Source organism: Amblyraja radiata, chromosome 29 (genome assembly GCF_010909765.2).
Source record: "Amblyraja radiata isolate CabotCenter1 chromosome 29, sAmbRad1.1.pri, whole genome shotgun sequence".
Taxonomy (NCBI): domain Eukaryota; kingdom Metazoa; phylum Chordata; class Chondrichthyes; order Rajiformes; family Rajidae; genus Amblyraja; species Amblyraja radiata.
Genome location: NC_045984.1, coordinates 34,376,449 through 34,394,835, shown reverse-complemented (window position 1 = coordinate 34,394,835; position 18,387 = coordinate 34,376,449). Strand labels below are relative to the sequence as shown.

Here is an 18,387-nt window from a genome sequence, read left to right as displayed (position 1 = left end):
AAGTGCAGCATAGGTTCAGCAGGTTCATTCCTGGGATGGCAGGACTAACATATGAAAGAATGGGTCGACTGGGCTTGTATTCACTGGAATTCAGAAGGATGAGAGGAGATCTCATAGAAACATATAATTCTTTTCAAAGGATTGGACAGGCTAGATGCAGGAAAAATGTTCCCGATGTTGGGGGAGTCCAGAACCATGGGTCACAGTTTAAGAATAAGGGGTAGGCCATTTAGGACTGGGATGAGGAAAAACATTTTCACCCAGCGAGTTGTGAATCTGTGGAATTCTCTGTCATAGGCAGCAGAGGGGGAATTAGATTTAGCTCTTGGGGCTAAAGCAATCAAGGTATATGGGGAAAAAGCAGGAACGGGGTACTGATTCTAGATGATCAGCCATGATCATATTGAATGGCCTACTCCTGCACCTATTTTTCCATGTTTCTATGAGAGTAAACTACTGAAATATACATAAATAATGGAAAGAGCATATACAACTGTCGGAAAAGAAAGTTAGCAAAAATAAGTGGGGTCTTCCTGATGATGTCAGAAGAAATTGTAATGAGGAAATAAAGAAGTATCTAAAACAAATACAAAATGTGCCTGAAATTGAGGAGATCTAAGAGTCTAATATCAGAATTGAAAAAAGAAATTGCTGGAAAAATTAAAGGACTGATAAATTGCCTAGAGATAGTACAGCACAGGAGTGGGCCCTTCCACCCACAATGATGGATGCATTCCTGGTTTTGCTTCACAAATTTCCTCTATTCAGGAACAGTTGCAAAAAATGGAAAAGCTGCAAATTCAAGAAAGCATAAAGAGTAAACAAAAACGAGGAGATGTAGACTGGATAGACTGTTCTTTATTATCAGGAACATGTTGATTCTGTCTTGATAAGATATTGGAAGATTATATAAATGGTCAACATGATTTTATGGAAGAGGAATTGTGTTTAAAAATTCTGATATTTTTTGAGGATGGATAAGAAGGTACCAGTACGTTTGAATTTCCAAAAGACCCTTAATATCATGTAAAATGTTGTTAAATAAAAACAACTCGCAGACAGAAAACAGTAGAAATAAGCAGGTGGTACAAGAATTAGTACCCGTCATGCATTTATTTGCGGTCTATGTTGAATTTTTTAAAAACACTACATGTTGTAATGTAGTTTCCCGACAATACAGAGTGTGAGGAAGATAGTCTTAGTCAGGTTACTTATGTATATGGGTAAGAAAGAACCAGATGGATTATAAGATGAATGAATGCAAAATTCTATCCTTTGGTAAGAGGATGGGGGAAAAAGGATATTTTTTAATGCTAAGAAGTTAATAAATGGATCTTGTGTTCTGGATCATGAAGATACAGTAATAAATTTGGGAAGTAAATGCTATGTTGATCTTTATTGCAAGGGGATGGGAGTACAAAGGTTTTGCTATACTCTAGTATAAAACTACAAACAGCTGCCAAGTAGTACGGATTTTCCATATTTTGTACGGAAATGCAATCCGAATACAGATGTACGGATTTGCTTTGTAAAATACGGATTTTTTTTAAATCGGCCCGACTTCCTGTTTCATCTTGCTACTTAAAATGCAAGGATATAAAAAGTCATACTGTACCTCTAAAAATTATAGCAGATTAAATCTATTAGTATTTAAAATTTCAAGATCTTGATGATTACTTTTGTAACTTTGATCTGCCTGCCCCTCTCCAGGTTTGAACAGCGCTGTCAGTTTAATGCGTGGGAATTTAAATGAACAGCGCTATGGGTTCTAAAAATAGCGCTTCCAGCTGGAGCACTTTACACATAGAGCTATGGGCTTTACACATAGCGCTATGGCCACAGCACTATGGATCACATACTGTTAGGGGAGGGAGAGAGGGAGAAGGAGGGAGAGAGGAAGAAGGAGTGAGGAAGTGGGAGGGAGGGAGGGAATAAGAAAGGGAGGGAGAAAAAAAAGGAAGGAGAGAGGGAGGGTGGGAGGGAAAGAGGGAGGGAGAGAGAGAGAGAGAGAGCGGGAGGAAGAGGGAGAGAGAGAGAGAGGGAGGGAAAGAGAGAGAGGGAGGGTGGGAGGGAAAGAGGAAGGAGGGAGAGAGCGAGAGAGGGAGAGGGGGGCTTCCAAAATGGCTTCTACAGCATCATCATCATAGAAACATAGAAAATAGGTGCAGGAGTAGGCCATTCGGCCCTTTGAGCCTGCACCGCCATTCAATATGATCATGGCTGATCATCCAACTCAGTATCCTGTACCTGCCTTCTCTCCATACCCCCTGATCCATTTTGCCACAAGGGCCACATCTAATTCCCTCTTAAATATAGCCAATATCATCTGGTGCTAAAAGCAGGAAGCAGCAGTATACAAAGAGATGGCAATGAATGCACTGTCAAGTAAGGTGCGTAGAAGACATGTCAATTGGTAGCAAAGTTATGCATTCTTGTACTCTGACATGGGTATGACCGCACATAAAAAAGAACACTTTCAGCAAAATGGCACCGCGTAAAAATACTGATTTCCTCAGCAAAATACTGATTTTCAGGTACCTGTACTAGAATACTGAAATGCTCTGACAAAACTTGGCAGCGCTGTACAAAGGGCGTGTGGTTTGGTTTCCTTGCACAAGGAAGATTCTGTTTGTCTTGTAGGCAGTATGATTCATTATCATCTACCTGGATCTTCCCACAGTTTTTCCTACATCCAGATTGGAGAGTATCATTTGGCCCATTGCATCTGTGTTAGTTCTTTAGAAATCTCCTATAAACGTATGTGAGCACCCTTATTGTTTAATTTTAGCAGTGACAGCGATGCTGGAGATAAAATCAGCGACTGGAAAAAACGAGATGAAGAACGAAAGAAAGAGATAGAAGAAAGGAGAAAGAAACAACAGGAGGAAGAGCTGAGGAAATTAAGAGAGAAGGAAAGGGAGGAGGAAGAAGAAGACAAGAGGAAACGGAAAGAAGAAAAAGAAAGAGAAGATGGTCAGGATAAATTAATTGATGAAGTAGATAAAGAACCAGCAAAGAAGGTCAAGAAAGTTCGATCTAAGTCAAAATATTCTTCCGATTCGGACTCTGCAGTGGAAAAGGAGGTGATTAAAAAATATTTATTTACGTTTGGTTCGGAGATTTTAATTGTGTTTAGATCTTAATTCATTTTAGTCAGTTTCAGTGGTCATTAGTTGTTTATGATGAGTGCATGCCACTGTTACAACCTGGATCATTCTTGTGAGTACTAGCAGATTATTTAATTCCAGGCAATCGTAATAAAACGAATTTGTGAGTAATACAAACAGTATTTATTACAATTTAGTGATCTTGTATATCTTTACTTTGATTATAAATTTGTCATGTTATTTCTAGACTTGAATATTATTACTGGTAACAATACAGAAACCAAATGGGTGATTTTAAAAAAAGGGCACAAGAATGCAGCAACTAAGGGCAACACGGTGGCACTGCGGTAGAGTTGCTGCCTAAAGGCCCCAGTAACCCGGCTTCATTCCTGACTACGGGTGCAGTTTGTACAGAGTTTGTACATTCTCCCTGTGACGGAGTGGATTTTCTCTGGATACTTTTGTTTCCTCCCATACTCCAAAGATGTACAGGTTTGTAGGTGAATTGACTTTGATAAAATTGTAAATTGTCCCCAGTGTGCAGATAGTGCTAGTAGGATAGTATGGGGTGATCGCTGTTTGGCACGGACTTGGTGGGCCAAAGGGCATGTTTCTGAGCTGTAAAGTAAAACTAATATAATATTTTAAATTATTTTTTATTACCAGGATGTGATTTGCAAGGTCAGCGTTTATTGCCCTTCCATATTGCTCTTAATGTGGTGGTGGGGAGCTCCACTCTTGTGAAGGTACTCTGACAGCGATATAGACAATACAGAACCAGAGATTGGATTTCCAGTTCACTTGGTGGGGATCCTAGAGGTTGTTGTGTTCCACCTGATACAACGTATTGTTTATTGTCCTTCATGGTGGTAGAGATTGTGTGTTTGGGAGCGAATGTAGGAGTAGCTTAGAGTAACTGCAACACCCTTTATAGATGGCATGTCCTGATGGCATGAACGTTGAATTCTCCCAGTTTTGCTAGCCCTTGCTGTCTCCTCCCCTTCCTTAACCCTCGAGTTGTCTCCTCCCATCCCCCCGCCCTCGGGCTCCTCCTCCTCCCTTTTTCCTTCCTTCTGCCCCCCACCCCCCATCAGTCTGAAGAAGGGTTTCGGCCCAAACCGTCGCCTATTTCCTTCGCTCCATAGATGCTGCTGCACCCGCTGAGTTTCTCCAGCATTTTTGTGTACCTTCGATCTTCCAGCATCTGCAGTACCTTCTTGAACCCTTTATAGATGATACTCACTGATGACTCTCTGAGCTGGTGGTGTAGGGAATGGTTGTTTGGGGTAGTTGGTGGGCTGTGGATTGCACAGTACCACACTTCAGACTTCACACTTCGGCTTTGTAGACGATGGAAAAATGGAAAGGCCTTGATTTAGTGGGAGGGGGGTAGTCTAGTGCAGGATTAGACATCTCCATACAATTGTATTTGCAATGTTATGTGGCTAGCCTTGTTCACTTTTAGTTGATAGTAACCAATAAAATGTTAATGTTGAGACTTGGCCATAACAATACCATTGAACATGAAACCATTCTCACATTGGAGGTGGTAAGATTCTCACATGACTGGGGTTTTATGTGCTACAAATATTATCAATCAATCAACCTTTATTGTCATCTTGCAAAACAACAATTGTACAGTGCAAAATGAGAAGACGTTTCCCAGGGAATACCGGAGCATCGCACATAAAACTTAAACATTTCACACATAATAAAACAATAAAAACAATATAGTCTGATGAAACGGTACAAATAGTTAAAAAGCAGGTAAAAAGAGCAACATTAAAATACAGTAAAAACAGTAATTAAAATGTCCAGGGCAGCTGATTTGAGTGGCCAGTGCCAGAGTTATTAAATTGTCAGTGCAAAGCAGCAGAATCAGGTGGAGTGAATGTTTAGCAGCCTCACAGCCTGTGGCAGGAAGCTGTTTAGCAGTCTGGTAGTCCAAGCTTTGATGATACGTTATCTCTTGCCTGATGGCAGGAGATCCAGATGTGTGTGGAGGGGGTGCAGTTTGTCCTTAGCTATTCTCAGTGTTTTTTTCAGACAGCGGCTCTGGAACAGTTCTTGTACCGAGGGTAGGGAGACGCCAATGATCCTCTCTGCTCCCCTCACTACCCTCTGCAGAGCCTTCCTGTCTGAGCAGTTACAGTTGGAGTACCACGTGTTCATGCAGTGCGTGAGTACAGACTCCACCGTGCCCCTGTAAAAAGTCCTGAGGATGTTGGTAGGGAGTGAGGCCTGTTTGCGTTTCCTCAGGTAGTGCAGTCGCTGATGGGCCCGTTTGACAATCCCTGTGTTGTTCCTGGACCAGGTGAGTGTCTGTAATTTGCACTCCGAGGAACTTTATGCTCTCCACTCTCTCCACCGTGGTACCACTGATGTTGAGGGGTGTGTGTTTTGGCTGCGACCTCCTGAAGTCGACAATCATCTCCTTTGTTTTGTCGACGTTTAATGCTAAATTGGTGTTGCCGCACCAGTCCACTAGTTGTTTCACTTCCTCCCTGTACATTGATTCATCATCTCCGCTGATGAGTCCCACCACTGTTGTGTCATCTGCAAATTTTATAATCTTGTTGTCCCTGAATCTGGCAGCACAGTCATGTGTGAACAACAGCGGGCTGAGCACACAGCCTTGAGGGGAGCCGGTGCTCAGCGTGATCGAGCCTGAGATGTTCTTGCCAACACGGACTGACTGCGGTCTCTCTGTCAGAAAGTCCAAGATCCAGTGACACAGGGTGGTGTTGAGGCCCAACAGGGTTAGTTTCTCCACAAGTCTCTGTGGGATGATGGTGTTAAAGGCTGAGCTGAAGTCAATGTACAGGATTCTGGCGTAGGTGTTTTTGTTTTCCAGATGAGTGAGTACTGTGTGCAGCGTAGTAGAGATGGCATCTTCTGTAGAATGGTTGGGGCGATAAGCAAACTGGAGGGGGTCTAACGATGAGGGGAGGCTGGCAGTAATGTGAGGTTTAACCAGGCGTTCAAAGCACTTCATTACTATGGGGGTCACAACTGATTTCTTTGCTATTGGGATTATTGTGGAAGTTTTGAGGCATGTGGGGACAATGCCTTGACTAAGGGAGATATTGAAGATGTCTGTTAGCACATCTGCTAACTCAGCACATTCCTTGAGCACACGTCCTGGGATGTTGTCGGGTCCAACTGCTTTCCACGGGTTGACCTTGGACAGGGTTCTCCGTGTGTCCATTGAGTTAATGATCAGGACTGGCTGGTCAGTTTGTGAGCAGGGGCTGGCTCTCCCCTTGGGTGTGGTGTTAGCTGCATCAAAACGTGCAACAAATTGTTCAGTTTATCTGGAAGAGAAGTGTCGGTGTCAGTTACCTGTAGCCTTGCCTTGTACCCCGTCAGTGTTTGGAGTCCCTTCCACATCCTCCTGGTGTCTCCTGTGTCACAGAGGTGTCCCTGGATTTTCTCTGCATAGGCACGTTTCGCTACCTTGATTCCTTTTTCCAGTACAGTCCTGGTAGATCGAAGAGCAGCTGTGTTACCGGCTCTGTAGGCTGCATCACGGACCCTCAGCAGCGAGCGCACCTCTGCTGTCATCCATGGCTTTTCATTTCCACGTGCAGTGAAGGTTTTAATGACAGTGACATCCTCGGTGCACTTAGCAATGTAGCTGGTTACAGTCTGTGCGTACTCCTCGATGTTGATGAGGTCATCATAGGATGCTGCTGTCCTGAACACATCCCAGTCAGTGTGCAGGAAGCAATCCTGCAGTGCTGAGGCTGCTCCCTCTGGCCAGACGAAATATGTGGCAAGTAATACAAATATTACTTGCCACATTAGTCCATAGTTAAATGTTGTCAAAGGTCTTGCTGAATGCAGATCTGGATAGCTTCATTTGCTTAGGAATTGTGCAATTATCTGTTAACATCTTTGTGATCGGGGAAAAAAACCTTTTTGATGAAGCAACTAAAGATGGTGGAGTCCAGGAAACTGCCTTGAGAAAAGTTTCAAAGAGGTTCTAGTATTAGGGCGATTAACCTCCTTCAACCATTACACTCTTCCTTTGTGCAAGGTATGACCAGACATTCAAGAGGGTTCCCTTTGATGTTCATTGACCTTCTGATTTACAGGGCACCTTGATGCCACTTGGTCAAATGCTGCCTTGATATCAGGGGCTGTCACTTGCTTCATATTTGCATTTGGCTATTTGGTCTATATTTGGACCAAGGTTTAGGGAAGACTGATCCTGTAAAAACCCTAAATGGCATCAGTGAGTTGATTTTGAATGAGTAAATGCAGCTGGAGGGCACTGTTGATGATAGTTTCAATAGATTTGTTGATTATTAAAAGTAGATTGATTTGGGTGGTAATGAGCTTGATTAGATTTGTCCTGCTTTATAAGCAAGTTTGCAATATAATTTCATACTTAGGCAATTTTCCACATTGTTGGATGGATGCAAATGTTGTATTGGAACAGATTGGCTAGCAGGTATTACAACTGAGATGTTGTCTGGTATAGGAGCAAACAGGTCCTTCTGCAGTTGTACAGAGCCCTAGTGAGACCACACCTGGAGTATTGTGTGCAGTTTTGGTCCCCTAATTTGAGGAAGGACATTCTTGCTATTGAGGGAGTGCAGCATAGGTTTACAAGGTTAATCCCCGGGATGGCGGGACTTTTATATGCTAAATTAATGGAGCAGCGGAGCTTGTACACTCTGGAGTTTAGAAGGAGAGGGGATCTAGAGGCAGGAAACATGTTCCCGATGTGGGGGGAGTACAGAACCAGGGGCCACAGTTTAAGAATAAGGAGTAAGCCATTTAAAACGGAGACGAGGAAACACTTTTTCTCGCAGAGAGTGGTGAGTCTGTGGAATTCTCTGCCTCAGATGGTGGTGGAGGCAGGTTTTCTGGATGCTTTCAAGAGAGAGCTAGATACGGCTCTTATAAATAGCGGAGTCAGGGTATATGGGGAGAAGGCAGGAACGGGGTACTGTTTGGGGATGATCAGCCATGATCACATTGAATGGCGGTGCTGGCATGAAGGGCCAAATGGCCTACTCCTGCACCTATTGTCTATTGTAGCATTTGTAACGTTCAGTGCTCTGTGTTCTGACAGCTGATGAGACAATTACAAGATTTAGAAGATAATTTCAAAATTAAGAAATGAGAATCATAATCAATTCTAGCATATTTAAGAATTGTATGTGTTGACGACATTTAAATTATTCAAAACTAGGGTGTCATAGATCTAAGGTAGACAAAAATGCTGGAGAAACTCAGCGGGTGAAGCAGCATCTATGGAGCGAAGGAAATAGGCAAAGTTTTGGGTCAAAATCCTTCTTCGGGGTTTCGACCCGAAACGTTGCCTATTTCCTTTGCTCCATAGATGTTGCCTCACCCGCTGAGTTTCTCCAGCATTTTTGTCTACCTTCGACTTTCCAGCATCTGCAGTTCCTTCTTAAACATTTTGTCAAAGATCTAAGACGGTCATCAATAAATCCCGAAAGCACTGGAAAGAAACCATGCTGAAGGCAATTATATCACGGAACTTTGTACTGTATGAACGGTATACTCCATTGCATTTCTGTTTTATTTCTAATATCCAGTGTTTGCATTGTTTTAGTTTGAGTACATTTTAAATGTATGTGGCATTGTGTAGACTATTAATATGTAAATGTTGAGAAGGCACAAGGAATCTATCCCCACACACTTTGGTTGAGTCGGCATGATTTGGATAGGAGGTTTTACAATTTCTCTATCAGACTGTATGTGGAGTCTGACTTTGATGTGGCATCAGTTCAGATTCTGATTTTGGATTTGCAATGGAGACTATTCTATACCAATGCTAAAATCTGAATGCAAATATACACTGCAATATTTTACAAAAGTAACTTGTGCTGACTGCAGAATATGCCGAAGAAAGCAGATTGATGCTTTTATGGGTTGAATTTTTATTTGCATTCAACCATCTTGGTCAACGGAGCATTTCTTTATACAGGTTCTCAGCAGGTTATGAAGACCTCATTCCTGAGAACTGCTCTTAACCCAAACAGTTTGCAAGTCAAAAAGCAATCTCCCGCAATATTAAATAAAAACCAAGCACATGCCGTCAGGGTGGGCAAGGTAGGCACTGCCTACCCTGACTAAAATTATAAAATGGTAATTATTAAATATAAATAGTAACGGCATGGGAGAATTATGCATACCTAAGAGGCGATCTCGAAGAGAAAGTGTGTGCAGCTCATGTGCCGTCGGCGCTGCTTCAAGGCTTCACAACAAAGGGAGCTGAAGCCAGCTGAAATTCTGCCTTTGCACCGTGGACTGCGTGCTGGGCATGTGCAGTGCAGGTTTCTTGGCGAGTTTTTCAAACATGGATTGCCATTATCTTAAGAGTATCTTAGGAAACAAAGAGAGAAGAATGTAGTTTGTGTACAAATAATATGGTAAGTAAATTTATTTGGGCTATATGTTTTTAAGTACCGTATTTCCCGGCAATGAAGACGCTATTTTTTACCCAAAAATAAGGCACAAAAATTTACCTGCATCTTGGAGGCCGAAGGTTAGGTTTTTAGCCAAGAAAGATAGACTCGGCTATCCCACAGTAGAGCAACATCAAGAATGACGTTGCTGTACTGAGGGATAACCAAGTCTATCCCTCATTGCTGGCAGCTGATGGGAAGCGGCTGTAAAAGGACAGCGCCGCTGGGGGGGACAGTTCCTTTCACAGCGTGTGGGTAGTCTGGCCCAGGGTAAAGTTGCGGGGAGCGTTGAGAAGGAGGGGGTCGGGGATCATGCCAGCAACTCACTTGCCACGATGCTCCGGGCTCGGAACCACCGCATTGTGGCCGGGGAGGGAAGTAGCTCGGGTGACAGCGTGATCAAGGGACCAATTGAGGTTATTAGGCTGTCGGAATTTAAGGATTTGCGGGAAGCGGCTGACATGAGCGAGGCCGGCGAGCGGCAGGTGAGATATGTTCAGACGGAGAGCACTGCCAGAGGTGAGCGGGTCGGCAGAAGGCCCTTAGGTGGCAGCCAGTTCCCCTGTCCGGTCCCGGCAACCTTCTTTCAAAATTTAGCAACTCAAAATGGGGGTGCGTCTTCATTGCCGGGAAATATGGTGCTTTATTAAGAGATATGGCTTTTGAAGACTTTATAAAAGTCGACTGACAGCTTACGGAGAGGAGAACAATCTGCTCAAGCGCGTTTTAAGATTTTTTAAAAGCCGACTGACTGCCTACCCTGAGTAATTACTCACGGCACGTGCCTGATTAAAAACATACACCAAACATGGGCAACATGTAATTAGATCAGGGCATTCAAGTCAACCATTCGGATGTTGTTAACTGAGTTCTCACATCGCAGAAGATGCCTGCAGCCCCATACCAGTTGGCAGAACTATTCTGCCAGTCTCCCAAATGGTTGTACAAGCTTCGTAAGTTGGGGAGGTTCATTACTGTTTACATAAAGTGTTGTTTAAAAAGTGAATGGGAGCACATCACTTTATTATTTATAGGTGAAAAAAAAGCCAAAGAAACCACTTCCTGAACCCACAAACAAATCAAAAAAAGAGAGAGAACAAAAAGAAAGAAAACGTAAGCTGGAGGATCGACACAAAGATAGGTGAGTTGTGTTTCTTACTACACCAATTCAGCTTTCAGAACCCAATTCTTTATTCCGTGTTACCTTCAAAGAAAACCAACATTTGTTCAAGGTGCAATTATCCAGTAAAATACCACGAAGGTGGAATAAGCAGACATTCAGGTTCGTGGACTCATGATGCCACATAGCTCTAGCAACCTTGCAATGGCCCTTCTGAAGAAGAGTCACAACCCAAAACTTTGCCTATCTATTCCCTCCACAGATGTTGCCCAACTCGCTGTTTTCAAGAGAGATTTAACTTTTAGAGGCAAGGGAATCAAGAGATATGGGGGGAAAAGGCGGAACAGGGTACTGATTTTGGATGATCAGCCATGATCATATTGAATGGCGGTGCAGGCTCGAAGGGCCGAATGGCCTACTCCTGCACCCATTTTCTATGTTTTAATGTTTCTAATACAGTGTTTTTTTTCTTGAGATTCTAGCATCTATAGTTCCTTGTGTCTTCTTTTGAAGTTCAGTTTGGTTTTGACTATGATACTGCCAATGGAAGGAGGGTTTGCTTGTGCATAAGAATAGCTCTTATCTCGCAAAATTCTGGAGGGCTGTCAGTGCCATTGAACCAATGCCAGGAAGCAGCCTAGGGTAAATAAATGAATCCCAGGATTCTGAAGGATCACAAGAGAATTATGCCTGGGGACATAATTACAATTTAATATTCGCTCAATATCCGTAGTTATTTGACCATTATCACAGTTTTGCTTGCTGTGTGCAGATTGGTTGCCTAAATTCTTACATTATTATAACTTGTATATTTCACATTTTTTTAATAATTCTTTTCTGTGCAGGACAGCCAAAGGAGAAAAGGAAAAGAAGAAAGAAGAAAAGCTACAAGTTAAAAAAATAGAAAAGAAAAAAGGTATATCCCATAGGGGTTTTAAATTGTGACTCGAGGTTATCAATTTAGACTTGGTGACATCAGAGCTTAATTTAACGGCAACGTGGCCACTCCCAGGGAATTTTGTGAATAAGATTGTGCAGTTACAACAGATCCTTTTCTAGGCTGACAGCAGCAAAATCTTAATTGATTTTAGTTTCTGTACACACATCAACAATAGATTAAGCAAGTGGTGAAAACTGAGCAGAACATTCAGCTGATTTGCCATCTCCATGCTGCTCCACCTTGCACCTTACTATAGCAGAGCCAACAAATTTCTGATTACATTTTCTTTGTTTCACAGAAATGACAGCGGAACAGAAACTTCAGAAAATACACACTGACATTAAACATGCTCTGAAGGTTGACAATCCTGTGAGTATCAGTAGCGACCTGTATTGGAAGGTCAGTGTTTCTGTTGGAGAGAAGTTGGCTGATGTAGAATGTAAGAAAAATAAAGTAAACTCTTAAAAATGTTAGTCTCTTAAAAAGGGGCTTAAAGTTACCAATTTGCACTTCAAAATGAAAGTCAATTTGTGCAAAACAATTCTTTCTTCCATTATTTTTGTTGATGTTGGGCATATTTCCAATGCACGAGATACAAGGAACCGTGTTGCCCAAGGTTACTTGTAATATGTAATTATTTCATCAGATGAATTTTGGATAACCAGTATTAAAATATTAGTTTGATAACTACAGGTGACCCCTGCAGTGCGTTCCTAAACAGAATCAATATTCGATTTTCTGTAATGTTAAACTGCATCATCTGCGTGTGTTAACAAATATATGAGTTGAAAGAAATTTGTACATTTGTTTTACATACACATTCGATGAGAATGAAATTTATTCCGTATCTCAAATCCATCAAGAGTGATTTGTGAATTTTTTAAAGTTTCCATTAACCGAATGGTGTAACATGAGATAGACACAGAATGCTGGAGTAACTCAGCGGGACATCTGTGGAGAGAAGGAATGGATGACGTTTCGGGTCAAGATCCTTTAACATGAGGGATGCCTGTACAGTATAGCCTGACTGAGGGGAAATTATTGATGTCAATTGATTTCTCTGAGTTTATGCACATTCATATGTAGTTAATTCTCATTAGCCACATTTCTATGAAGGAATTCCAACAAATAATGTTGAATTTGTATTGATGGAGGTCAAGTTCACAACATATAGTGTTTGTGAAAATTAATTTAAAATATAATTGTTAATTGGGTGTGGCACAGCAGTAGGGATGCTGCCTCACAGCGCCAGAGACCTGATCCTGACTACGGGTGCTGTCTGTACACAGTTTGTACGTTCTCCCTGTGACTGCATGGGCTTTCTCCGGGTGCTCCAGGTGCTCCGGTTTCCTCCCACATCCCAAAGATGTGCAGGTTTGTAGGTTAATTGGCTTCTGTAAATTGTCCCTATTATGTAGGATAGAATTAGTGTGATGGTGATGGTAATCGGCATGGGTTCGGCGAGCCGAAGGACCTGTTTCCACGCTGTATCTCTAAGCTAAACTAAACGATTATATATAAAATATTACTTCATGGAGCATCTACTTAGAATAATATTTCTAATTTTCCACACCATATTAAAACAATCACATTCTTCAACATGTCATCATTAAATATGTATTATAGCAAGAGTAGAAGTAGTGAGGATTAGCAGATGGCAAGAGTCAAGTCATTTTGCTTCCAGAAAAAATATAACGACCTCATAAAACTTGACATTCTGATACAAATAAATGATCTCTAGTGTCAGTAAACTAATTATATAATGAAGAAACAAAATAAGCATAGAAGAAGCTTTGCTGCATACATGAAACATGATATAAAATGTCTAGTTCATGGAATGCCACCAGGTGGCATTAGTAATCTGTTTTTACATAGTCACGCCCTGCCTGAGAAGCAGCGTGTGTTACTATTGGCCTGGGGTTGCTCTGTACAGTGTGTGACAGGAACCAAATGAGAAACAAGTACAAACTGAAGCTGGCAGTGTTGACCAGCTTGTGACAGCTAACACGTGTACCAAAACTGAACAAAAAGGAATGTATGGGGTCTACTGTAATGGAACTCAAAGCAAAGCAAACTATACACATTCATCAGAGTTATTACATTTCAATTCTTGATGTGTTGTAGGATGTAAAGAAATGTGTGGAGGCACTTGAAGAACTACGAACATTGCAAGTCACAACACAACTCTTGCAGAAACATAGTGATCTGGTTGCAACACTAAAAAAAGTATGTTTATTGTGCTACTTTAATTGTTCTTTATAACATTGTGATTTTAATTGGATAGAACCAATAGACTGTGTGTGTGTGTGTCTAAAACTCCCAACTGTTTGTACCTATATTTGTTTCCGAAACTGCGCAAAACCGGAACACCGTAACGCAACAATTTCAGGCCTTCCTTATTTGCCATTTGCTAATGTTACTTTGAATCCCTTCATCTAAATCAGAGTTGAAAATGACCAACACAAATAACATTTATTCAAATTAATCATGGAGCAAGTTTCTATTGGCTCTGATAGTAATATTTAAAATATTTACATAGAAACATAGAAAATAGGTGCAGGAGTAGGCCATTCGGCCCTTCGAGCCTGCACCGCCATTCAATATGATCATGGCTGATCATCCAACTCGGTATCCTGTACCTGCCTTCTCTCCATACCCTCTGATCCCTTTAGCCACAAGGGCCACATCTAACTCCCTCTTAAATATAGCCAATGAACTGGCCTCAACTATCTTCTGTGGCAGAAAATTCCACAGATTCACCACTCTCTGTGTGAAAAATGTTTTTCTCATCTCGGTCCTAAAAGACTTCCCCCTTATCCTTAAACTGTGACCTCTTGTTCTGGACTTCCCCAACATCGGAAACAATCTTCCTGCATCTAGCCTATCCAACCCCTTAAGAATTTTGTAAGTTTCTATAAGATCACCCCTCAATCTTCTAAATTCTAGCGAGTACAACCTGTAATTTATTGTTGTTACTGAACTAAGGCTATAAAACAATGCATGTTTTATCTTTGCAAACAATACTTTCCTTGTGATATCCCTTCCTGAAATTATCTTGATTATTGGATAAGTAGCATACAGAAAATAGGTTAACTCCTCCAAAGAGTTGAGATATCTAGAAACTGCATTATTTCTCTTCAGTATTTCTGCACTTGCAAAGACAATTCTGAGACCATCTTGATTACTTTGTTTTGTCAGACCCACTCTGACTCATCTTGTCTACATATTATTGGCAATGTTTTCCAGATACGCCGCTACAAAGCTAGTCAGGAAGTAATGACAAAGGCAGGTGAGATCTACAAACATTTAAAGTCCATGTTTATGGGAGGAGATGATTCTGCCAACAATACATTGAAGAAGAATCCCTCTGACCCAGAGCAGGAGAAAGATAAAGCCAAAGAAGAGGAGAAGGAATCTGAAGATAAAACAGTAAAGAAGCTAGACTCGGGTGAGTACTGTGCGGATAGGATGCTGTGACACATGCTGTACTTGCCTGCTGCAATATCTGTTTCTCTTTGTAATCTGGGAGTTTGCCTATTTCTGATATATCTATAAAATATCTTTAAAACCATTGCTGAGTTTATAATTATGTTCTTTCTGGCACAAAAATGGGTGATATTGTAGATAGTGAGCATCAGTCTGAAGAAGGGTCTCAACCCGAAACGTCACCTATTCCTTCACTCCATAGATGCTGCCTCACCCGCTGAGTTTCTCCAGCATTTTTGTCTACCTTGTAGGTAGTGAAGATGTTTGTCAAAAATTGCAGCGGGATTTTCATCGGTTGGGCAGGTGGAGCTGAAGAATAGTTGATGCATTTAATACTAAAATATGTGAGGCATTGCATTTTAGGAAAACTAGCTAGGGCAGGACATACACAGTGAATGGTAGGGCTCTGGGGAGGTAGTTGAGGCACGTACTATCGCAACGTTTTAGAAACATTTAGACAAGTGCATGAATCGGACAGGTTTATAGGGATATGGGCCAGGCGCAGGCAGGTGGAACTAGTGTAGATGGGGCATGTTGATCAGTGTGGGCAAGTTGGGCAGAAGGGCCTGTTTCCACGCTGTATGACGGTGATGATGGACTTAATGTTAGTATGAATTTTAGTTCATTGTTTATGCTCTTGGAAAGTTCACCTTTCCCATATTGTTTAGTGTAAAATTACACTCCTAAGGTCACATATAAAAATCACCAAGTAATGCTGCTGCACCCGCTGAGTTTCTCCAGCACTTTTGTCTACCCTATATATACCTTCGACCCAGCACTGGCATTCATTGTGACCATGGCTGATAATCCCCAATCAGTACCCCGTTCCTGCCTTCTCCCCATATCCTTGACTCCGCTATCATTAAGAGCCCTATCTAGCTCTTGAAAGTATCCAGAAAACCGGCCTCCACCGCCCACTGAGGTAGAGAATTCCACAGACTCACAACTTGTGGAAAAAGTGTTTCCTCGTCTCCGTTCCAAATGGCCTACCTCTTATTCTTGGCCCCTGGTTATGAACTCCCCCAACATCGGGGACATGTTTCCTGCCTCTAGCATGCCCAACCCCATAATAATCTTATGTTTCAATAAGAAACCCTCTCATCCTTCTAAACTCCAGAGTATACAAGCCCAGCCGCTCCATTCTCTCAGCATATGACAGTCCCGCCATCCCGGGAATTAACCTTGTAAACCTCCACAAAAATGCTGGAGAAACTCAGCGGGTGCAGCAGCATCTAGGAGCGAGGAAATAGGCAGCGTTTCGGGCCGAAACCCTTTTTCCCAACGATACCATTTAGATAGTAATCTGCCTTCCTGTTTTTGCTACCAAAATGGATAACCTCACATTTATCCACATTAAACTGCATCTGCCATGCATCTGTCCACTCACCCAACCTGTCCGTCACCCTGCATTCTCATAGCATCCTCCTCACAGTTCACACTGCCACCCAGCTTTGCGTCATCTGCAAATTTGCTAATGTTACTTTGAATCCCTTCATCTAAATCATTGATGTATATTGATGTATAGCTGCGGTCCCAGCACCGAGCCTTGTGGTGCCCCACTCGTCACTGCCTGCCATTCTGAAAGGGACCCGTTAATCCCTACTTTTTGTTTCCTGTCTGCCAAGCAATTTTCGATCCATGTCAGCACTCTACCCCCAATACCATGTGCCCTAATTTTGTCCACTAATCTCCTAGGTGGGACCTTATCAAATGCTTTCTGAAAGTCCAGGTACACTACATCCACTGGCTCTCCCTTGTCCATTTTCCTAGTTTCATCCTCAAATTCCAAAAGATTAGTCAAGCATGATTTCCCCTTTGTAAATCCATGCTGACTCAGACCGATCCTGTTACTGCTATCCAAATGTGCCGCTATTTCATCTTTTATAATTGACTCCAGCATCTTCCCCACCACCTATCAGGCTAACTGGTCTATAATTCCCTGTTTTCTCTCTCCTGTCTCTCTTAAAAAGTGGGATAACATTAACTACCCTCCAATCCACAGGATCTGATCCTGAATCTACAGAACATTAGGAAATTATCACCAATGCATCCACAATTTCTCGAACCACTTCCTTAAGTACCCTGGGATGCAGACCATCAGGCCCTGGGGATTTATCAGCTATCAGTCCCATCAGTATCCCCAACACCATTTCCTGCCTAATATGGATTTCCTTCAGTTCCTCCGTCACCCCAGATCCTCTGGCCACTAGTATATCAATAAGATTGTTTGTGTCCTCCTTCGTGAAGACGGATCCAAAGTACCTGTTCAACCTATCTGCCATTTCTTTGTTCCCCATAATAAATTCACCTTTTTTAGTCTTCAAGGGTCAGAGAAAGGATGGAGAAAGCTTTCATTTTCTGAGCAACTGTTCTGGATATTCAATAACTGAATATGCAGAAGCCCAATTTAAAATGAAAGGACAATATTTTTGTTATTATTGATCTAGTTTATTCATGAGCTAGATTACTTTCTTTTTTAAATTAAGTTTGCATTTGATCAGTTTCTCCGCAAAACTATCAACAGATTTATCTAATGCAGTGAATGGAGAGAGAGTGTCTCTGAAGAATGAAATCCTCCCAGAGAATGAAGAACAAGATCGACCACAGACAGAGGAAGAGAAGGACACTGAAGAAGCGTTGACGGGCAATCAAAACAGGTACTGGTGACGGAAATCCTGGGAGGGGGCGACGGGGGGCGGGGGGGGGGGGGGGGGGGACACACGTCCCCTCCATGTTATGAGAGGTGGGGGACAATCTCCCCCCCCTCCCCCCATGTTTTGTAATCTGGATTTTGAAATTCGGTGAAAAAAACTTTAAAATCTCAGTTTTCCGCGAGACAGTGGGGTGTCACCGTAAAGCGCTTGTTAAATGTCTCTATTAACACCATATTAACAGGATGTGTCACCAAATGTGTTGTGACCTTCCAAAGCTGTCTGATGTGGGTACAATTACCATTTGTACTAATTGGATGTATTGGTGGATGGGAAAGATTTAAACGGGTATCGGATTTAAACGGGTTATTAAGTCAATCCGTACCATTAATTCGGTATTGCATGTAAACCTTGTTCAGCTGCTGGATCATATTATGTTGTATGTTTGTACAGTCAAATGTGCCTTGTTCTGGACTTGAGTTTAAAGTTTGGGTTGACAATTTTGAAGCTGCCCTATCCAGTAGAGTTAGTGGCGAAAAAATACCTGTTTCTTTATTAGAAAAAGTTCCCTTTTTTATGGCATTCAATCACCCATCACACATTGATCTGAAACATTGTCCAAAATTGTTCCATCTAT

General features: G+C 42.0%; 1 protein-coding gene across 6 annotated transcripts in view; it reads left to right on the top strand.

Annotated features, from left to right (window-relative positions):
• The window catches only part of hdgfl2 (HDGF like 2), a 77,754-nt gene that overhangs the window by 51,494 nt on the left and 7,873 nt on the right, over window positions 1–18,387 (top strand). For 5 of the 6 annotated variants that reach the window (XR_004416284.1, XM_033047278.1, XM_033047273.1 and 2 more), the window contains 7 exons: window positions 2,789–3,083; window positions 10,588–10,694; window positions 11,519–11,589; window positions 11,912–11,982; window positions 13,738–13,839; window positions 14,860–15,061; window positions 17,624–17,756. Coding sequence is in view for 5 of the 6 variants with exons in the window: in XM_033047278.1 (XP_032903169.1) it covers window positions 2,789–3,083; window positions 10,588–10,694; window positions 11,519–11,589; window positions 11,912–11,982; window positions 13,738–13,839; window positions 14,860–15,061; window positions 17,624–17,756 (981 nt within the window). In the remaining variant the exon portion in view is untranslated. The remainder of the gene's footprint in view (window positions 1–2,788; window positions 3,084–10,587; window positions 10,695–11,518; window positions 11,590–11,911; window positions 11,983–13,737; window positions 13,840–14,859; window positions 15,062–17,623; window positions 17,757–18,387) is intronic. The other variant, XM_033047274.1, reaches the window with a different exon arrangement.